Below are 22,954 nucleotides of genomic sequence, written 5' to 3' on the forward strand. Positions count from 1 at the left end.
CATTGAGGCAGTTGTTTGCATACCCTTCAAAAATAATTAACCCCTAATTAATCAGCAAGTAATTTACACTTAATATTCTTTCATATAAGGTGAAGTTGCCCCAAATTCCCCTAATATCTGTGTCTGCCTCCACACACTGCAACATCCACCACAATGGCCTACCTCACAGATTGAGAGAGATGTCACATTTGATTTGCATTGAGGCTGATATTTGCATACCCTTCAAAAAATAATTAACCCTGCATTAATCAGCAATTAATTGACACTTAATAATCTTCCATAAATGTGAAATGTAAAATAAACAATTTGCTGTGACCAATATAGATCAAAGCCTCTCTATTAAATGATCAATACTCTTCTAGCAGGTTGAAGTCACCCTTCATTGATCCTTAATTGGCAACTAAATGGGAAAATTAGGAATAGGATACCCTTTATAGAATCTTATACATTTAATTGCAATTACAGTAAAATATGAAATCAGGTCTAGGTAGGAAAGTATGGCAATGTTGAATCAGTGGATTATAAGGGCCTATTTACTGTTCAGCACATGTGCCAGACTGATTTCTTCATTTTTTGTCAGATAGGCCTAGATTATGGATGGATGAAGACTAAACCTGATCAATTTTCAATTGCCTATGATTAATGTAGGGCGTAATCATGCTCAGTAGAAACCCAAGTGTGTCATTAATTTGGATAAAGCTCAAAATCATCATTCATTCATAGGCCTACAATAAAAATAATGCAAGATTAAGGGCATGTATTTAAATCTCCCATTCTGAGCTTCCCCTAAGATTTTCAGGCAGCGAGAAGAGGGCAGCAGACTGGCGATAAAATCCTTAAAGTGCTTTTCAACAGATTGTATGTTTGTTTTTAGAAAGGAGAAGGAGGAGTTTCGAGTCGACCGAGTCTCAAGGAGCCACATTGTGTTTAGTGAACTTGGCGAATTGACCAGTAGGGAGAGACAGTGAGAGATCCTGGCACAACGACAGGGTATTTTCTGTTGGAGGGACTGCATGCATGGGAGGGAGCAGCAGCCTCAGTACCAGGCTGTGATCTCAGATCGGAGCCGAGAGTGGATAGGGAAGGCTGCTACATGCTGCTGCCGCTGCCGCCTTTGTTGTAAGCAGGGAACGTTTGGTTTCACCACTACATCCAGACTGCAGCAGACATACGGATATTCATCAGTCATTGCAAGGGAAAATACATAACAACCGGCATATCAATGTACTTATACGAGGGCAGGGGACTGCTTCTGCTCACGCTCTTGGCCGCTTTGCAGGTAATGTCTCTGGAACGGTTTTGTTGAGTTGCACAGGACAGTTCTAGGACAATTGCTTGCTTTCTGTGACGATGGTGCTGCTGTGATCTGTCTTCTTACGTGCCTGGTTGTCCGTTATAGCTGGCCTCCACGATGGAAAAAGGCTACATGGGCATTTTTTGGATGGATGCTAGATATAATGCATCTAGTATTGGGAACTTGGATATGTGATGCGTCAACAAATAATGACAAGATGTAAGAGATTGATGTTGCGTGAAGATCAACCCTGGTTAGATTGGAGCCGAAAGCGCTACAGTAGTCTATTTGAAGAATGGGATGCTTTGCCATTTAAAAAGCTACGCTTGTTCAAAATATGTTATTGTGTTGACTACAATGTATCACTCACTAGTACCCTATTCACTTGCTTTCGAAAATCATGAAAATTAGTCTAGCCCGCATAATCTATTATAAACATAGTCTTATCTATTAGGGTATAATAAACGTGGTTTATTAGTCCATATGGGCCTCAGGAAATACAACGTTTCTTCTTGAAGTATTTGTTGTTGTTGAACTTGCTGAGATGCTATACTTGCATGTTTGTTGGCTACATTTGTAACCTTTTCACGAACTAACATGATATGGTTAGAAAGTTGCGGTCTATTGATGCAGGTTACAAAAGCCTACCATTATTTATTCCAAATGGACACGGAATGAGCCTCGAGGCAATGGCCCTTTCCGTCTTGTAATTAAGCTATCAGTGCAAACAACAGTTACACCGGTGCACTTTTGATGAGTTTCTCTAGGTTAGTGCAATCCACAAACTCTGCCAGGGACAATGCTTAGTTAATTTTTGATTTCCTAACCCCATAATCGTCTTGACCTCAGCTGCTTAGGCAGAATTTAAAGTAGGTTACCAAAGTAGCCTAGTCCATCCAGCCTTGTACTTCTCACATTTTATAGTTAATTCTGAATATTCTATTTTCTTCCAAAATATGTATATTTTAATAAGTAACTTAGGCATAACCTAGCTTACTTACTTGAGTTGTAAAATAATAATTAAGGATTTTTTCTTTAAATGGACAAAATGTTTAAATAATTAAAGCTCTAATATGACAGACCAGTAGGGAGAGACAGTCTAAATCAAAGGTAGGCCTATTTATTTATTTCAAAAACGAACTAAGCTGTTCAATGCATGGTGGTGTGCTCTGTCAGTTGATGATGTACTATGCTAGAAAGGCAGTCCTACACCTCCCCCCGCCCCTCCCCCAGCATATTCGATTTAAATTCTGCTGATTAAGAATGGCAAGTGGCACGGATACTCCCAATGCTTTTTTTCTGTGGAACTCTTCTCGTTTCACATTCTTTTGGGGTCCGGTCCTTCTAAATAAATAGTATTAAGTGAATTTGGGGAGGTGGGGTCATTACGCTGATGCCCACTTACTATATCTGACTGGATATGAACATGCTTGTACAGAATCAGTTAATCTTTCAACTAAACTCTGAATAGTTTAGGCCTATTTATTTTTTCTTCTGATTTGTTTTATTTTATTTTGGATCGTTTTTATCAATTTGATGCCCATTATGTGGTAGGCTAGTAATAGATGATGTGTTATATTGTAAAAGACTACTCACACTTGATGAGATAAGTGTCAAACTCTAGGTCTATCTAAAATCTAATTTGTGTTAAATTAAATTTGTTCCATAAATGTTTGTATTTTGTTTTGGAAATAAGATAAATACAAATAAATACATTGACATTTATTATGTAACAAATGGCAGAAATATAACTTATCTGAAACAACATCAGACTGTTTTAATTAAATCAGAGATAGAGTGTGGGGGGGGGGGGATAAAGAGGGATGATGATGTAGTGTTATGTTTGAGTAGACACAGGAATTCACACACACAGAGACTTTCACCCCTACAGTTTAGTAGGAGTGTTAGGAGTTGTAGCCTAGTTTTACTGTTCCTGAACTTCAAAGCGCAGAGTAGTGATAAGGGGGAGCGGCCAGCAGTGAGCCATAGACCCAACATAGAGCCATAACCACTGCCTGGGACTGCGGCTGAGTCTGGGCCCCTCTCTATCTCCTCAAAGAGACAAATAGGGCCTGTTCCCAGCATAGCCATGCTCCTTGGCTAATGCTTAACCCTTTTGGCCTCATTATCCTAATTGCAGTCCCTGCTATAAAAACAACAGATGCATTTGTATAACTGTGGAGGGAGAGTGGAGTGGAGGGTTCAGAACGTGACCAGGAGTTTTCGGGGTAGTCGAAAGTGCATTTTGGAGGGGGGTGATTTGTGATTCTGAATCATTCTAACCCCCCCTCTCCTACCCCCCTCAGATCGCAACGGAGGGCAGGGGCACCCCTCCTCTGTGTCGGCCCGGCTTCTCTGAAGATGTGTACGTAGCAGCGGTCCCAGAGAGTGCAGAGAAGGGACAGGCCCTTTTCAATGGTAAGTCCTGGTTTGAATTGATTTTTTTTCCATTACACTCTTCGCTTCCTGTTTGTAGGATGTTTGTGCACATGTGCTTAAGTGTTTGTGTGTGTATTTCAAGTTTCAAGTTTGAATGTCACATGCACAAGTACAGTGAAATGCCTTTCTTGTGTGTGTGTGTGTGTGTGTGCGTGTGTGTGTGTGTGTGCATGCTTGTACTGTGTTTCGCTTAACACATGTATGATGTTGAGTGCGGTGGTGGTTGACAACAAGCATCAAACATATTTAAACAATTAGCGTTGCTGTTATGTGGGCCTAAAACCCCATGTTATTTGGCTTAGAAACCAATGAAATCTCAATCTGGATAAATGTAGCCCTACTTCTAATCATTTGCTTACACTGGCCTTTTTGAAACAACAGAGTTCAATAATTTATTCTCTCCAATCTTAGCACAGTGTTGCTGAAAGGCCAATGCATAAACAGTAGGACAATGTGTTCCAGCTTACTTTGCTTTTAAAAATAGTTTTTGAGCTCTGAATTTAAAGAATTGTAACAATTTAAAACCATTTGAAATTAGATTAGTTTATACAGTACCCCTCATGGAAAATGCATAAACTTGAAGTCATGGAAAGTTTCTAAGACGGAGACCCACTTTTGAAATGGAACCATGGCAGTTGTAATTCAAAAAGTGAACACATTGGATGCACTTGGGTGCACATTGGGTGCAAAGCACAGTCATGGAATGGAAATGTTACTTCTATCTTCTATGTCTGTTTCTGTATGTCAAACACCATTATTACACATATGCTAACCCATGTGGCACGCAGATCAAATGGTCAAAGCTTTTATATGTTGTGTGCTATTCGCTGATATATGCAATAATTATTATGCAAGTAAATTATTATGTTGCTTTCACACAGTCATTAAGTCATTATTTCTGCCATGTTAGCCTTAAACATAGCTTCAAGGAAATGTGTAAAACTTGCAAGTACATGGCAGAAGCATAAAGGAAAGAAGGCTGTTTTATAACCCCAACCCCTCTCAATGGCTGTCATTTCCTTTCAACGCAGCTTCAGTATCATAGTTGTGTTTGTACAGTATCTGCTCTGTTGGAAATCCAACATCGAAAAGCACAGCTTGCTACATCTGACTACGCTTTTATCTGTTTAATTTGTATCTGTTTCATTTTGCTTCTAAACCATATCCCTCAGAAAAACAAGACACAATCAATGTAATGTTTTGTTTTTAATAATTATAATGATACTGAACCGTAACATGATTGGAAACGGTAATTACAATGTATAATGGAAAACATGACCAATGAATCGCTTATTTTCGATGAATCATTCCCAAAGTAAAAGTGCTGCCACACAAACAAATATCACACAATTACTATGGTGACAGTCACCAATAGCACCTCTGAACACTGCTGAGACTGAAGTCGTCAGCATGCTTCAGTTCGGCTGGTGCCTAGCAAGGCGAACCATACGAGTGTGCTCGCATACTCCCTTAAAAGACCTTCGCTTGAAAAATGTGGATAAAGCGGCAATAGTGCTGTTTGTCCATTTTGAGACGCCGTAGCCAATATACTCTTCCTCAAAACTCAAGAAATCTGTCATTCATTTTGATGATTTTGCAGAGGAGATCTTAGTTGCACAATTTTGCATCTGACTAGGATGTTTGGTGCATTATTTCTCAAGTAAAAAAATTTGCACCAGGACGAGTCATTTCTTGTTGAATAACAACTGCCACTTAATTGAAGAATCCCTACTGTTGACCAATCGCCGACGAGGGGGCATAGACTTCGGCTACCGATTTCGGCTTGCCTCTGAAAAAAATGTGTGTGCCCGAACAGCCGAAAAAACCCTTGCCAAACTCCAAAACTAACAAAAATGTCACAAAGTGTCGTCATGTTTAGGCTGGGATGCTTGCGGACCAGTGGAGGCTGGTGGGAGGAGCTATAGGAGGACGGGCTCATTGTAATGGCTGGAATGGGATAAATGGAACCCGTCCTGCTATAGCTCCTCCCAACAGCCTCCTCTGATACGAACGCCTTGAGCGTGACAGCCGATAATAAAATAGGAATATACCACCAATGTGCCATCCCAGGGATTTGGGCCTTGAGGTCATCTGAACCAGAAAACAGCTCCAGTGGCGTTGGATTTCACAGTGTGTTCTTAGAAGTCACAGTCAGCCGAGAATGTGAGTCAGAAGAGACTGGGAGGGCGAGAAGGAAGGAGAGAGAGGGAGAGAAGGAGAAAGAGGGAAGAGCGAGAGATAAAAAAGAGAGAGAGGGAAAAGGGAAAGAAGGAGAACGAGGGGGAAAGAAAGAGAGAGAGTAATGGAGGGGTGGTTGGAATGGAAAGAGAGAGCTTTCACTGGCCCTTCCTTATAACTGCTCTACAGCCCAACCTCCAGTTTGATCCTCCAGGTGATGGATTTCCCTCTCAGTTGAATTGTGGATGGGCCGTGACCAGGGGTAATCAGGTTCCCTTTTGTCTGCCCCCCTTCACCCTTCCCCTCACCTTCCTCTCTCCTCTTCTCTTTCTTTACCCTCCCTTCCCCTAGCCCTCAGCCCTCTATGGAGAGAGAGGTTCCCTGAGAGAGAGGCACAGCACTCCTGTGTCATTGTAATGCGTTGGCCTGGAGCTGGGGCTGCATGGGGCTCAGTAGCTCAGTGGCATGGGAGGATGCTAATGAAAGCTCCAGTCGCTAATGAAAGGCTCCTGTGGCATGTTTTGAAAGACAAAGCTCCCACGGTGTGGAGGGAGTGTTAAGCCCCCCCTCCTGTTTTCTAACTCCACTTTCACCATGCTGCTTGTGAATATTGTTTTTACCAGGAGGCAGGGAAACTGGCTTTTTGAGAGGCTCCTAGCCACAAGAGGTGTAGTGTGGAGACTAACGCCATGACACCTTTGTGTTTTTTTCTTTCTGTGAGAATGCCTGCCTCCTGTGCGTTTAATTACTTTTCTTAATTGCACCCTTAGGCCCTAAATAATGAATGAATGAGGACTGAGTGAATCTTGTAGCAGTCATTCTCCTCAACCATACCTGAGTGTTCATGCTCATTGTAGCAGAAAATCTTTACTTGTTATGTCAGAAATAATCTAGCAGCTTCATTGTAATATGCATGGTCCTCCTTTAGAAAAGCTATTAGGGAGTGTAGTTATACTAGGCTCGCTCTGTAGAGCTGGGACAGATTCCTTCCTCCAAGTTGGGAAAGAGGATTGTTTTGAATATGACTGTAACCCTATCAGGATACAGTACTAGGTAACGGTAATATGATCACTTTGTTCTTGCGCAGTTGACCCTGTGGAGAGTGTAGACAGTAGGAGAAGATGTTATAGCCTACCCTACTGTCCCTGAAGGTGATTCATATCAGTAATTGATTACCAGAATACACACCCTGAGTAGATCTGAGAGAACATCAGCATTCACATGCAAATTATTTGGAATGAATAACAAAACTAAAAGTTTTCTAGGCCCAAAACACATTCAGCCCTGCTTGGGTATTCTCTGTAATGGCAATTTCTCCACAATAAGCAGAAGTAATTGTTTAATTGTGAAGACGTAATGATTTGTTAGGTGATGCAGATCCAGAGATTAACTATTGGTTGGCCCTAGCGAACGCTCCATCGGTTTTCAATGGAATCGTTCAGGTGGATCTGAAGTTGGTTAGCAGAGCAGTGGAGGGGAAAGTGAGGGAGGACAATTATTTTGCTATGAGGCATCCTCTCCTATGTATCCGATGATGTGGAAAGGAGGATTTTAGCTCTTTGTTTGTGAACGTAATGCCGCGTCAGGCTCAGGCGGTTTCCCACTGTCGGCCCCAAGGTCCTCTAGTGACCTTGTCTTAAAGCAACCCTATTTGTTTAGGGCTGGCTGATACCGAGTCCCTGAGTGGAGGCCTATATATCTACTCCCACTCACTACACTCATCACCATTCACTACCACAGCTAAGCTAACACTGTGTCACAACCAGTGAGTGTTCTTATAGAAAGGACGTTTTAACATTCATGTCGTGTTCGTTTCCTGTTTGATCAAAATGACGCATCTGATGAAATCAGCAGGTAAAATGGCCGGTATGGCTGGCGATGGTAGTGGTTAATGGAGAATTGGCTATAGAGAGCTGACATGTATTGTCCTGCCTTTCAGACTAGGAGGCTTTTTAAGCAGGAATGTAAAGTGAACCAGTAACAGCAGCATTATTCAGCAGAGGCTTTCCTCTCCAAAACTGGGTTAATGAAAAAGCCCAAAAGCCTAATTGAACTTAATACATACTCCTCTCACAAGCAGCCACCCTGCCTCCCCAACCCCCCACTACCTATGTTACCCTACTTTCAATTTTAATTATTATTTATTCCACCCCCCCCCCCCCCCCCCCAAGCCCTTTAGTTTCAGATGTTTTTGCCAATTAAGTGTGCTGGGCTGATGAAAGGCGACTGTGGTTACAGTCTACTTCAACCTCAGTTCAAGTGCTTTTAACATCAGTGCGTCGACCGTGTCCACTGAGCTGTCTGTATCTGGCTCCACTGACTGGGGGTTCAAACCCTGAGTCGGCCTGGCCTGGGGAGACACAGTTGACTGATTTCACTATATGGTTTAAACAAGCAGTGTCAACATTAGCTATGAGTTGAGAGAGAGAGAGAGAGAGAGAGAGAGAGAGAGAGAGAGAGAGAGAGAGAGAGAGAGAGAGAGAGAGAGAGAGAGAGAGACACAGACACACTTTGGGTGTACAACATCAGCTCTTTTTTTTCTGTCTAATGAAATGTACGGTATACTGGATGGAAAGACCTGGGCATAAGAAATCACAACACTTTTCATGACTTTGTTTTTTAGTATAGTTACCTTTCCCTGCTCTGTTTGATTAATACAAACCTCTTAAACCAACAAATAAAAATAAATAATACACCTTTTTCTGGCTTATTTTCTTTTTTTGGGGGGTGGAGAGTGAGACTCCATTTGTATGGTGTTGTTGTTCTGGTTCTCTGCATTCTGTCAAGGTTCCTGATGACCCCTGGTATAGAGTACAGCTGGGGCAGCTCTCAGAATTGCTTGAGAGGCCTGTGTGTTTGGTGAGATGTGATTCTGGTCGACTCCGTCCTGTAAATTGGGGCCGGTGCTCAGCAACCGACTCAACCTCTTACGGCTCCAGGAAGGAGGAGGTGGTGCTTCTGTGTGTGTGTGTGGAGGGGGTGGTGGCATGGCATTCTGGTGAGCTCATACTGAATGGAGAGATGTGCACGTGCCGCCCCATGTGCACGACACCTCTCAGTGCACGTTGTCCTGACTTGCCAAAATGAACATTTATCACCGGGAAAAGGAGAGGCGGAGAGGCGGCACGTTCAGAGGGAGCACCGGTCGGTTGGATCTCTATGGATGTTTCCACCATCTTCCATACAATACATGATAAATGGTAATGAATTAACGTGACTATCACAGCGTAATCAAAGGCATCTGCATTAATTATGAGAGGCTGCCTGCGGAACACTGGAACACTGAGGGAATGAGATTCTCTTCTAATTTATGAACGCCCAATAGGCCCCCGTAACAATATAAATCAAATCAAATCAAATTTTATTGGTTTCATACAAATATTTAGCAGATGTTATTGCAGGTGTAGCAAAATGCTTGTGTTCCTAGCTCCAACAGCGCAGTAATATCTAACAATTCACAATAATATACAAATCTAAAAGTAAAAGAATGGAATTAAGAAATATATAAATATTAGGACGAGCAATGTCGGAGTGGCATTGACTAAATACAGTAGAATAGAATACAGTATATACATATGAGATGAGTAAAGCATTATAAATTATAACAAAGATACAGAAGTTCAGGGGATGGGATGATCAGAAAACACATTCCTTTTGTGAATAATGTGTATCTGAGGGTTAGCCTGAGTCAGTGTCATGGCACAGCACATCATGGTCATAGATAAGATAATGTGTAATAGCCTCGTGCAATGAAGCCTCTCCCTGGCCGCCTTGCTGCAGATGAGGTTGTGTAGTAAAGAACTGTCTGAAGCACTGATGTCTGTCTCAATCCTGAATTATTCAATAGTCAAACAAGGCTGCCTTAATATTCTAATCCCTTGGTGAGATGAGAACCATAAATACAGAGGAGCCATCATCCTTCAGTCAGATGAGAAGAGGAGAGGAACAGGGGCTAGGAACAGCAGGACAACCAGCTCTTTATTTTTTTTCATTACGAGGATTGCTGCATGTTACACCAGTTCCTCCATCTCTGTTTTTTAAAGTCTGACATCAAGTGCAACCCCACGACCGCACCTCTCTCCCCATCTCATTTGATGGGGGTTCTAAATACCCTTGTTTTAAGCAGAGGCAGCACTTCTCTCAGGGTGATCCTGTTTGCAGCACCAGTCCATTGCTCTCATTCTCATTCCCCCCTTCTCAGTTTTTCCCCCACCAAGCGGATCAATAGATCCAGGGTCTTTGTTAGGCCTGATCAATATGTTGTAATGAAGGCTGTGCTCCAATTCCCAGCTAAAGCATGGCTGCCTGCCGGCTTTTGGAAGAATCTGCTTTATTCTTTATTGTTATGAGAACCTATACATTTTCATCACCTGCCCGTCTGTGTTGGTTTTGCCCCATGCCACGCCACCATGGCCTAGATAACCACCATATATTGTGTCAGCTGATTGGATCTCAGTGGTATAAAGTGCCTTCAGAAAGTTTTCATACCCCTTGACTTATTCCACGTGTTACAGCCTGAATTCAACATGGATTAAATCGATTTTTTCTCTAACCCATCTACACACAATACCCAATAATAACAAAGTGAAAACATGTTTTTACAGAAATATCTCATTTACATAAGTATTCACACCCATGAGTCAATACGTGTTAGAATCACCTTTGGCAGCAATTACAGCTGTGAGTCTTGCTGGGTAAGTCTCTAAGAGCTTTGCACACCTGGATTGTACAATATTTGCCCATTATTATTTCAAAATTCTTCAAACTCTGTCAAATTGGTGGTTGATCATTGCTAGACAACCATTTCAAGTATTGCTATAGATTTTCAAGCAGATTTAGGTAACAACTGTAACTCGGCCACTCAGGAACATTCACTGTCTTCTTGGTAAGCAACTCCAGTGTAGATTTGGCCTTTTGTTTTAGGTTATTGTCCTTCTGAAAGGTGAATTCTGCTCCCAGTGTCTGGTGGAAAGCAGACTGAACCAGGTTTTCCTCTAGGATTTTGCCTGTGTTTAGCTCCATTCCGTTTATTTGTGATCCTGAAAAACTCTGCAGTCCTTAACGATTACAAGCACACCCATAACATGATGCAGCCACCACTATGCTTGAAAATATGGAGAGTGGTATTCAGTAATGTGTTGTATTTGATTTGCCCCAAACATAACACTTTGTATTCAGGACAAAAAGTGAATTGCTTTGCCACATTTCTTGCAGTATTACTTTAGTGCCTTTAGTGCCTTATTTTTATTCTGTACAGACTTCTTTCTTTTCACTCTGTGAATTAGGTTCATATTGTGGAGTAAGTACAATGTTGTTGATCCATCCTCCTATCACAGCCATTAAACTATGTAACTATGTAACCATTGGCCTGGTGGAATCCGAGTGGTTTCCTTCCTCTCCAGAAACTGAGTTAGGAAGGATGCCTGTATCTTCAAATCAAATCAAATCAAATTGTATTGGCCACATGCGACGAATACAACAGGTGCAGACATTACAGTGAAATGCTTACTTACAGCCCTTAACCAACAGTGCATTTATTTTTCATAAAAAAGTAGAATAAAACAATAAAAAAAGTGTTGAGAAAAAAAGAGAAGAAGTAAAATAAAATAACTGTAGGGAGGCTATATATACAGGGGGGTACCGGTGCAGAGTCAATGTGCGGGGGCACCGGCTAGTTGAGGTAGTTGAAGTAATATGTACATGTGGGTAGAGTTAAAGTGACTATGCATAAATAATTAACAGTAGCAGCAGCGTAAAAAGAACAGCCATGATTAGCTGTTCAGGAGTCTTATGGCTTGGGGGTAGAAGCTGTTGAGAAGTCTTTTGGACCTAGACTTGGCACTCCGGTACCGCTTGCCGTGCGGTAGCAGAGAGAACAGTCTATGACTAGGGTGGCTGGAGTCTTTGACAATTTTGAGGGCCTTCCTCTGACACCGCCTGGTATAGAGGTCAGTGATGTACTGGGCCGTACGCACTACCCTCTGTAGTGCCTTGCGGTCGGAGGCCAAGCAGTTGCCATACCAGGCGGTGATGCAACCAGTCAGGATGCTCTCGATGGTGCAGCTGTATAATTTTTTGAGGATCTGAGGACCAATGCCAAATCTTTTCAGTCTCCTGAGGGGGAATAGGCTTTGTCGTGCCCTCTTCACGACTGTCTTGGTGTGTTTGGACCATGATAGTTTGTTGGTGATGTGGACACCAAGGAACTTGAAGCTCTCAACCTGTTCCACTACAGCCCTGTCGATGAGAATGGGGGCGTGCTCAGTCCTCTTTTTTTTCCTGTAGTCCACAATCATCTCCTTTGTCTTGGTCACATTGAGGGAGAGGTTGTTATCCTGGCACCACACGGCCAGGTCTCTGACCTCCTCCCTATAGGCTGTCTCATCGTTGTCGGTGATCAGGCCTACCACTGTTGTGTCGTCGGCAAACTTAATGATGGTGTTGGAGTCGTGCCTGGCCATGCAGTCATGGGTGAACAGGGAGTACAGGAGGGGACTGAGCACGCACCCCTGAGGGGCCCCCGTGTTGAGGATCAGTGTGGCAGATGTGTTGTTACCTACCCTTACCACCTGGGGGCGGCCCGTCAGGAAGTCCAGGATCCAGTTGCAGAGGGAGGTGTTTAGTCCCAGGATCCTTAGCTTAGTGATGAGCTTTAAGGGCACTATGGTGTTGAATGCTGAGCTGTAGTCAATTAATAGCATTCTCACGTAGGTGTTCCTCTTGTCCAGGTGGGAAAGGGCAGTGTGGAGTGCAATAGAGATTGCATCATCTGTGGATCTATTGGGGCGGTATGCAAATTGGAGTGGGTCTAGGGTTTCTGGGATAATGGTGTTGATGTGAGCCATGACCAGCCTTTCAAAGCACTTCATGGCTACAGACGTCAGTGCTCCGGGTCGGTAATCATTTAGGCAGGTTATCTTAGAGTCCTTGGGCACGGGGACTATGGTGGTCTGCTTGAAACATGTTGGTATTACAGACTCAGTCAGGGACATGTTGAAAATGTCAGTGAAGATACTTGCCAGTTGGTCAGCACATGCTCAGAATACACGTCCTGGTAATCCGTCTGGCCCTGCGGCCTTGCGAATGTTGACCTGCTTAAAAGTCTTACTCGCATCGGCTACGGAGAGCGTGATCACATAGTCATCCGGAAAAGCTGGTGCTCTCATGCATGCTTCAGTGTTGCTTGCCTCGAAGCGAGCATAGAAGTGGTATTTTCAAGCCCTGCCACATCCGACGAGCGTCAGAGACGGTGTAGTACGATTCAATCTTAGTCCTGTATTGACTCTTTGCCTGTTTGATGGTTCGTCGGAGGGCATAGCGGGATTTCTTATAAGCGTCCGGGTTAGAGTCCCGCTCCTTGAAAGCGGCAGCTCTACCCTTTATCTCAGTGCGGATGTTGCCTGTAATCCATGGCTTCTGGTTGGGGTATGTACGTACGGTCACTGTGGGGACGACATCATCGATGCACTTATTGATGAAGCCAGTGACTGATGTGGTGTACTCCTCAATGCTATCTGAATAATCCCGGAACATGTTCCAGTCTGTGCTAGCAAAACAGTCCTGTAGCTTAGCATCTGCGTCATCTGACCACTTTTTTATTAACCAAGTCACTGGTGCTTCCTGCTTTAGTTTTAGCTTATAAGCATGAATCAGGAGGATAGAGTTATGGTCAGATTTGCCAAATGGAGGGCGAGGGAGAGCTTTGTATGCGTCTCTGTGTGTGGAGTAAAGGTGGTCTAGAGTTTTCTTTCCTCTGGTGCACATTTAACATGCTGGTAGAAATTAGGTACAACGGATTTAAGTTTCCCTGCATTAAAGTCCCCGGCCACTAGGAGCGCTGCCTCTGGATCAGCGTTTTCCTGTTGACTTATGGCCTTATACAGCTCATTCAGTGCAATCTTAATGCCAGCATTGGTTTGTGGTGGTAAATAGACAGATATGAAAAATATAGATGAAAACTCTCTTGGTAAATAGTGTGGTCTACAATTTATCATAAGATACTCTACCTCAGGCGAGCAAAACCTTGAGACTTCCTTAGTATTTGATTTTGTGCACCAGCTGTTGTTTACAAATATACACAGACCGCCACCCCTTGTCTTACCGGAGTCAGCCGTTCTATCCTGCCGATGTAGCGTATAGCCCGCTAGCTGTATGTTGTCCATGTCGTCGTTCAGCCACGACTCTGTGAAACATAAGATATTACAGTTTTTAATGTCCCGTTGGTAGGATAACCGTAATCTTAGGTCATCCAATTTTTTCTCAAATGATTGAAGATTGGCTAATAGGATTGATGGGAGCGGCAGTTTACTCGCTCGCCGTCGGATCCTTACAAGGCACCCCGACCTACGTCCACGATATCTCTGTCTCTTCCTCATGCGAATGACGGGGATTTGGGCCTTGTCGGGTGTCTGTAGGATATCCTTCGCGGCAGCCTCGTTAAATAAAAAATCTTTGTCCAATACGAGGTGAGTAATCGCTGTCCTGATATCCAGAAGCTCTTTTTGGTTGTAAGAGACGATGGCAGAAACATTATGTACAAAATAAATTACAAATAACGCGGAAAAACACACATAAAGTAGTACAATTGGTTAGAGGGCTGTAAAACGGCAGCCATCTTCTCCGGCGCCATTATATCTTTGTAGTGACTGGGTGTATTGATACACCATCCAAAGTGTAATTAATAACTTCACCATGCTTCACCATGCTTTTTTATTTTTACCCATCTTCCAATAGGTGCCCTTCTTTGTAAGGCATTGGAAAAACACCCTGGTCTTTGTGGTTGAATTGTGTTTGAAATTCACTGCTCGACTAAGGGACCTTACAGATGGCCTTACAGAGATGAGGTAGTCGTTCAAAAATCATGTTAAACACTGTTATTGTACACAGAGTGAGTCCATTTTACTTGTTAAGCACATTTTTACAACTGAACTTATGTAGTCTTGTCATTAACAAAGGGGTTCAATACTTATTGACACAAGACATTTCAGCTTTTCATTTTTTAATAATAATAAAAATAAAAGTAAATCCACTTTGATATTATGGGGTATTGTGTGTAGGTCCGTGACAAAGAAAATCTCAGTTTAATCCATTTAAAATTCAGGCTGGAACATAACACAAGTTGGAAAAAGTCAAGGGGTGTGAATACTTTCTGAAGGCACTGTATATGGCTATGATGCTCGGCGGTGTGACTGGAGAGGACATATGTTATTTATGGCTGACCTTTTTTCTCTCCAACACCTCCTTATCGAACAGGTAGTCTGCTCAGTGTTTCTGCACGTTTTGGGCGCAGACAGGGACTTGAATGCAGATAAAGGTATTATTGTGTGGAGTGTGGTTGGTGGAGGGTTGACACTGGCCCTCGCTAACCCTTTAGTCTGGCTCACTTCTCTCAACACAGCGCTCCTGCTTATATCGGTCATATCAGCCGCTAGCCCTGCCCCCTGTTAGAGTGTGTGACACTGACATTGGGCAGCAGTTAAGGTGCCTCTCCATTGTGCCTGTGTGTGTGTGAGTGTGTATGTGTGTGTAAGGGTGAGTGTGTGTGTGGGTGTTTGTCCTTGGCATATATAATTAGCCTGTTCGCTCACCCCAGACAGCCCTGAGAGCCAGTGGGTCTACTCTCCCTCTCCACCAGTCAGAGGAGAGTTCCGGAAACCACAGCTGTTGCTAAGGGCCTTGCCTTATCGTTAGTCACATGACCTACCTATCATTCAAATATCTCAACTGACATTCAGCAGCATCCAATATGCTTTCTATAAGGGTTAACGTCATAAGCCTAGATGCGGTTCTTTGAGTGTCGTTTCTAAAAACATTTTCAAATAATAATTGTGTTGACTACGTATCCATGGGGATTAGATATGGAAACAAGGTTTTCATACAATAGGTACACGGGTCTGTCCTCAGTCATATGAAGGTTATGTGCTTTTATTGGTTATTTGCTTCTGAATCACACCTGGGCCCCTCCAGCCATGAACCACTCTGGCTTGGGTTTCTGAAATTGATGTGTGTGCTTCAATTTAAAAGACTGTCAGAAGGCAAATATTATTATATTTTTTCTTAAACAATCCTTTCCTGTAAGCACTCTGTCATGAGGTGATGTGAGACTGAGGAGAAAGGCAATGGTTCCTGTCCATGGTGGTTTTGACTCTAATTCAGAGGTGTGAGTTTTATTTAACATGAAAAACATCTGGAAAGTGCAGAACATGACCCTTCTATGTAATGAGGTCAGGTATAAATGGCTGTATTGACCTCGCTTTCCAAACAATATGCTTCCATATGTGTAGGTTAGTGTTATTTTTTACCAGTGAAACTCCAGACCTCGGTGGAGAAAAAAATAACTGTCCAGCTTGCACTAGGCAGACAACAGATCAACACAGTGGAGTGAAATGTTTATTTTACTAAAGGACCGACAGGCTTGTGGTTTTCACTTGTTGTTGTTTTCTCTCCAGTAGGCAGGCAACTTTAGTTTGGGCAGCAGCACAGCGAACAACTCCATATCTCTTCTGCTAGATTCTAGCTCCATAAAGATAGCCCTGCTTACAGTGTTGGCCCAGCAGTCGATTGAGCAGTATTAAAAAATAAAATGTTTTATTGTGTCCTGCTCCCATTCGTTCATTCCCTCTCTCTGTGTCGTGCACTTGTTTTTCTCATTATGCTGCTAGCTAGCTGAGTGTGTGGAGGGTAGCCCTCATGTTTTCCACTGCATCCCACAATTCATGCGTTGCTAAGCATAAAACACAAAAAGAACAAATATTCATCGTACCACAGGAACTCACTGCTTTTCTCTCCTTCAGTGAGCATTTGTTTGCTTTAGAATACATTTCAATCCATAACTACCGTTTTGTTGGCACTAGACCGGGGTGTGGCCCCGGCAACCGGGGTGTGGCCCCGGCAGCACATGTGTCTGATCCTCTGGCACTACCTATCTCACTTATCTGTGAACGAGAAGAGCTTGTAGGTGTTTAACAATAAATAAAGTGCCGGAGAGAAGAGCCCAGAACAGGACCATCTCTTGTCTGTAGCGTCATAGATGGAAATCAAATGAATATATTTGAGACAGCTTCACTGAACGGAGAGAATACAGGGCTTTTTTTATTGAAACAGAGGAAAACCAATGCCTGAGTGTGTATTTACAGTGTATTTCTTTTTTTCTTGTCAAATGTAAAGCTCAGCTCAGGGTTTAAGCCCCATACTGAGCTGGAGAGGCTAAGGGAATTGACACACCATTATTTCACTGACTACAAAAGGGGACGTTTGAGGCAAAGAGACATTAATTGACCCAGATACTGTAACCATGTTCCACATATGCCAATATCCTGCCTGGGATGAGACAGAGGAGGCAGGCAGCCTACCTGCCTCCTTTCTCTCTCACCACCGCCCGCCGTGGGCTATGCCAACTATTGTGTTCCGGAGGGGGCTTCTATTTCAACACACCAGCGCTTCTTTAGACGTTACTCTCTGATGAGTCGCCAGGTCCTATCCTGTGACATCCCTCCCTGAAGCATCCTCCTCTCGACTCTCACCCGTCCCTTCCCCCTCCCTATTACCACGACCATTCCCCCTCCTATTCATGTAAGGAGTAGTGTGATGGATGAGCCCCTCCTATCCTCCATTGGATGATTGATGTGCTTTAATTGAGTAATACATTGACACTACTGAAGCGTTCTGCTTACCATTATACCGCGTCAAAACCAACCACAGATTTAGTTCCTTATGGAAACCTTGCCTAATGAGTTCTAGTCATGAGCTGAGCACATAAAGCACCATTAAAATAGTGCTGGTAATATTTTTGACAAATGGCCTGGCCCGGTGTTGTTTTGTGGAGGTTTGTGTTTTTATATTTCCCAGAGGTCTCTATGCTTCAGCTGAAGAGGCCTCTGTGTCTGGCTAAGGTGGGCTGGAGGGAGGGAGAGAGAGCGAGAGAGAAAGAGAGAGAGAGAGAGAGAGAGAGAGAGAGAGAGAGAGAGAGAGAGAGAGAGAGAGAGAAGCAGAGACAGAGGCAGGATATGAGTAACGCTGACTGTCGTCCACTACTCACTGATCATATCAAGCCAGTGCACCTCCGAAGGGACGGTTGTTGATATTTGGCAACATGGTCTTTGGAAAAAAAAACTAATTAAGTTGATTTACCTGTATATCTGTTTAATCTTGGGCATCTGGTGATTGGGAACATGGAGGCAACGGTTTCTCTTCGCCTCCCGTCTCCCACCCAAACTGTTTACCTCATCAGATGAGCGGATGCGCCTGTCCGTATTACTGTCCCACTCAAAGTGATATACCGTTACCAGTCCGCGCTGACACTGCCGCCTCCCGCCTTCACACTGCGGACGTTATGATTGACCCGCGGCGATTCCTAGTTACCATCGGAGGCAGGCGTATTTATACGGGCTGCTGCATAACAGAGATTCACTCCCGCTCCCTCCGCTCACCGCCATTATCCTGGGTTTATATTATCTCACCCTGTGTCGATATTTACTGAGGCCTTAAAAAGCGTGCAGCGTGTCGCCACTTTATTTGCTGTGTTACCGTGGGCTCAGCAAGTGTTGGGCTGGGGCTGGAGGGAGGGGATGTAGTCAGGGGGGTGGATGTACACTACTGGGAGCTGATAGGCCTGGTTGCTCTATGCACCATGTAGCCTACGTACTGTATGTTGGGCCTGGTCTGCAGTGCAGTGTATTATTTAAGCCCTGCACATTAAATGACCCAATGAGGTGTCCAATGAGAGAATGGCTAAATAAATACATTTGATTACGGATTTGTGACTGTTTTACTATGCACACAATGCTTGAGTAGCTGTGTGAAGACCACTTAACCAGCCAGCTTAGCAATAACAACAAGGAAATGTGTTGTGTTTGCTTCTCGCATCTCATCAAACAACATGAACCAACATATATATTATTTTTAATATATTACATTTACATTTAAGTCATTTAGCAGACGCTCTTATCCAGAGCGACTTACAAATTGGTTCATTCAACTTAGGATAGCCAGTGGGACAACCACATCTTGATCATAGTAAGTACACTTCTTCAAACAAGCAGCTGTGAGCAAAGTCAGTGCAACCAGGGACAACTACATCTCGATCACAATAAGTACATTTCTTTAAACAAGTCAGTGCTAGCAGGTGAAATATGTCAGGTGTTAGTTTAGACAAAAGACAGTGGTAGTAAATGGGGGGTAGAAGGATTACTATTCCAGGTATTCCTTAAAGAGGTAAGGTTGCAAGTGTCTCCGGAAGGTGGTCAGTGACTCCGCTGTCCTGGCATCGTGGGGGAGCTTGTTCCACCATTGGGGTGCCAGAGCAGCGAATAGCTTTGACTGGGCTGAGCGGGAACTGTGCTTCCGTAGAGGTAGGGGGACTAGCAGGCCAGAGGTGGAAGAACGTAGTGCCCTCGTTTGGGTGTAGGGTCTGATCAGACCCTGAAGGTAAGGAGGTGCCGTTCCCCTCACAGCTCCGTAGCCAAGCACCATGGTTTTGTAGTAGATGCGAGCTTCAACTGGAAGCCAGTGGAGTGTGCGGAGGAGCGGGGTGACGTGAGAGAACTTGGGAAGGTTGAACACCAGACGGGCTGCAGCGTTCTGGATAAGTTGCAGGGGTTTATTATATGTTTTATTCAAGCTGTAAGTAGGTCTATCATTTATACACAGAGTGTAGAAAACATTAGGAACACCTGCTCTTTCCATGACATAGACGAACCAGGTGAATCCAGGTGAAAGCTATGACGTCTTATTGATATCACTTGTTAAATCCACTTCAATCAGTGTAGAAGGGGAGGAGACAGGTTAAAGAAGGATTTTGAGACATGGATTTTGTATGTTTGCCATTCAGAGGGTGATTTGACAAGACAAAATATTTAAGTGCCTTTGAACAGGGAATGGTAGTAGGTGCCAGGCACACCGGTTTGAGTGTGTCAAGAACTGCAACGCTCCTGGGTTTTTCAGTCTCAACAGTTTCCCGTGTGTATCAAGAATGGTCCACCATCCAAAGGAAATCCAGCCAACTTGACACAACTGTGGGATGCATTGGGCCAGCATCCCTGTGGAACGCTTTTGACACTTTGTAGAGTCCATGCCCAATGAATTGAGGCTGTTCTGAGGGCAAAAGAGGGTGCAACGGTGTTCCTAATGTTTTGTACACTCAGTGTATAGGCATAGTACATTTATTCCAGGGTGCCATACATTATATGTGTTAACTCACCTACTAGCATTACATTCCATGTGCATTGCTTTCTGGTAAACCTTCCACCCCCTGCTGTACCCCACTAGAGAGCAACACACTCAATCTTCTATAGATACTGTGTCACTCCTTCACTCTCCCCACTAAGTGTTCTAAGCACCGTGACCTTTTGGCAAAGATAAGCTTCCTTCGGCTGACTTTAAGAGTTTGGAATAACAGCCTCAGCCATTAATTTATGCCATTTCTAACCTGAGGGCTATGAGCCAAAGTTATTGACCTTTCTTGCCTGTCACTAGTGATAGAGGGACTTGGGCCTTGGAGGAGAATGAATTGCTGTTAATAAGGACCAGGGATTGGAATCAAAGACCTAGGGGCAGCTTTATCCTCCAATTTTCTCTTTCAGTGGAAATATCAAAGTCTTTGTCTTACACTATTTGACCAATTCCCTTCTGCTAGTATAGAAATTGATGGCGCCGGCAGTGTAGGCCTAGAGTGAAAGTCACACAGAATCATAATGCCTTTACTCAAGCCAAATACATCTGTGCAAGCAGAGGGTTAAATGTGTGAACTGATTGTAGGATTAACAGTTGTATTCCTGACTTACTTACTGCATCTCAATCTTGAACTGAGGTCATTATTACTGGATGTGATGAAGGATTTGCGGGGGGATTTGAAAAGCTAGTGTTTCAAGGATTTTATGCAACAGCGATTTAAGGCTAGAGTCGCTTCAATGTTTTATTTTCAATCTCATATATTTTCTCTTTCTCCCTGCTAGCTCTTTGTACTGTGTGTGATTGATTTGATATGTTTATAGCTGGAAAACAATAAAACTGAGGGGAGGCAAGAGATGCAGAGTTGAATGTACTATGTAAAGAATGTCGGCTGGACGGACGGGGGTCAGGGGGATGTCGGAGAGAGAGGTGGGTTGAGGAGACTGACCCCATGTTATTAGGCCCTGCTCTGCCCTCAAAGGCCCCAGTATGAATGTCTTAGTGGGAGGTGAGGGAGGCATGCAGCACTGTTATTGGGTTCTTATTGCATTCTCTTCTCTATGATTTTATTTATTTATTTATTTTTTCGCAGCTGTCTGTACCGAAGTACTTCTGTGTTTGTAATCACATAACCATCCGTGTCCCTCGTGTGGTTCAACTTAAACACTTTTTATTGACTTTGGAGAGAAGATTATCATTCTTTAGTGAATCCTGGACGCACATATTAACATAAGATCACTATCTCTCCTCATTAGATGACGAAAACAGATGAAGAAAAGAAAAAGGGCGAAGCCAGCACCATGTCTGTTTGTTTGTTATTGCAAAGTGTCCCTAGTGGGATCCATCTGAAAGCATATTTCTGATAATGCTGGAGAAGCTTATCTCTTGCTGTTGGTCCTTTGTTTAGTTATTCATATATGTACACATTAAACCAGGACCCTAGCTCTAGTCTGGTTAGGAAAGGGAAGAAGACAGAGGACAGAGAGAGGACAGAGAATGGATGATTCTGGTTTAGCACTCTGAGTCATTCATTTAGATTAGCCTGTTGAATTCATCAAGTGTTTGTTTATTTGATAGATATATACCAAAGTATGAGGTAGGATGGATGAATGAGGATGGTGTGTGTGTGTGTCTGTAGAGGGGATCCATTCCATGCATGGAATTCCCAGACAAAACATAGCCAATCTAGAGGAATATGTTTTTTTCAGTGGATAGTGGAGGTATGCAGGGGTTGTCAGTTTATTTTGGGCCTCCATATCATTGGGCTGTCTCGCCTGGCCCAATGATTGGATAATGTAAACAGAGATGAGTCCCCTCTTCTGGCTTTTCACTCTCGTATTCAGTACCAGTCAAAGGTTTGGACACACCTACTCATTGTAGAATAATAGTGAAGACATCAAAACTATCAAATAACACATATGGAATCATAAGATTCTTCAAATAGCCACCCTTTGCCTTGATGACAGCTTTGCACACTCTTGGTATTCTCTCAACCAGCTTCACCTGGAATGCTTTTCCAACAGTAGTGAAGGAGTTCCCACATATGCTGAGCACTTGTTGGCTGCTTTTCCTTCACTCTGCGGTCCGACTCATCCCAAACCATCTCAATTGGGTTAAGGTCGGGGTATTGTGGAGGCCAGGTCATCTGATGCAGCACTCCATCACTCTCCTTCTTGGTAAAATAGCCCTTACACAGCCTGGAGGTGTGTTGGGTCATTGTCCTGTTGAAAAACAAATGATAGTCCCACTAAGCCCAAACCAGATGGGATGGCGTATTGCTGCAGAATTCTGTGGTAGCCATGCTGGTTAAGTGTGCCTTGAATTCTAAATAAATCACAAACAGTGTCACCAGCAAAGCACCCCCACCATAACACCTCCTCCTCCATGCTTTACTGTGGGAAATACACATGCAGAGATCATCCGTTCACCCACACTGCGTCTCACAAAGACATGGCGGTTGGAACCAAAAATCGCAAATTTGGACTCCAGAACAATTTCCACCGGTCTAATGTCCATTGCTCATGTTTCTTGGCCCAAGCAAGTCTCTTCTTCTTATTGGGGGCCTTTAGTAGTCGTTTCTTTGCAGCAATTCGACCATGAAGGCCTGATTCACACAGTCTCCTCTGAACAGTTGATGTTGAGATGTGTCTGTTACTTGAACTCTGTGAAGCATTTATTTGGGCTGCGATTTCTGAAGCTGGTAACTCTAATGAACTTATCCTCTGCAGCAGAGGTAACTCTGGGACTTCCATTTATGTGGCTGTCCTCATGAGAGCCAGTTTCATCATAGCTCTTGATGGTTTTTGCGACTGCACTTGAAGATACTTTGAAAGTTCTTGAAATGTTCCGTATTGACTGACCTTCATGTCTTAAAGT

At 43.4% G+C, this 22,954-nt stretch overlaps 1 protein-coding gene across 1 annotated transcript in view; it reads left to right on the plus strand.

The window, feature by feature from the left end:
• Nucleotides 1-976: 976 nt before the first annotated feature.
• Nucleotides 977-22,954, plus strand: part of LOC311099123 (cadherin-2-like) — a 99,774-nt gene continuing 77,796 nt past the window's right edge. Inside the window, exons 1-2 of the mRNA XM_084139775.1 lie at nt 977-1,279; nt 3,601-3,712. Coding sequence (XP_083995901.1) covers nt 1,223-1,279; nt 3,601-3,712 — 169 coding nt within the window. The 5' untranslated portion in view covers nt 977-1,222. The remainder of the gene's footprint in view (nt 1,280-3,600; nt 3,713-22,954) is intronic.

This window comes from Coregonus lavaretus (genome assembly GCF_964263955.1).
Source record: "Coregonus lavaretus genome assembly, chromosome: 23".
In the NCBI taxonomy this organism is placed as follows: Eukaryota; Metazoa; Chordata; class Actinopteri; order Salmoniformes; family Salmonidae; genus Coregonus; species Coregonus lavaretus.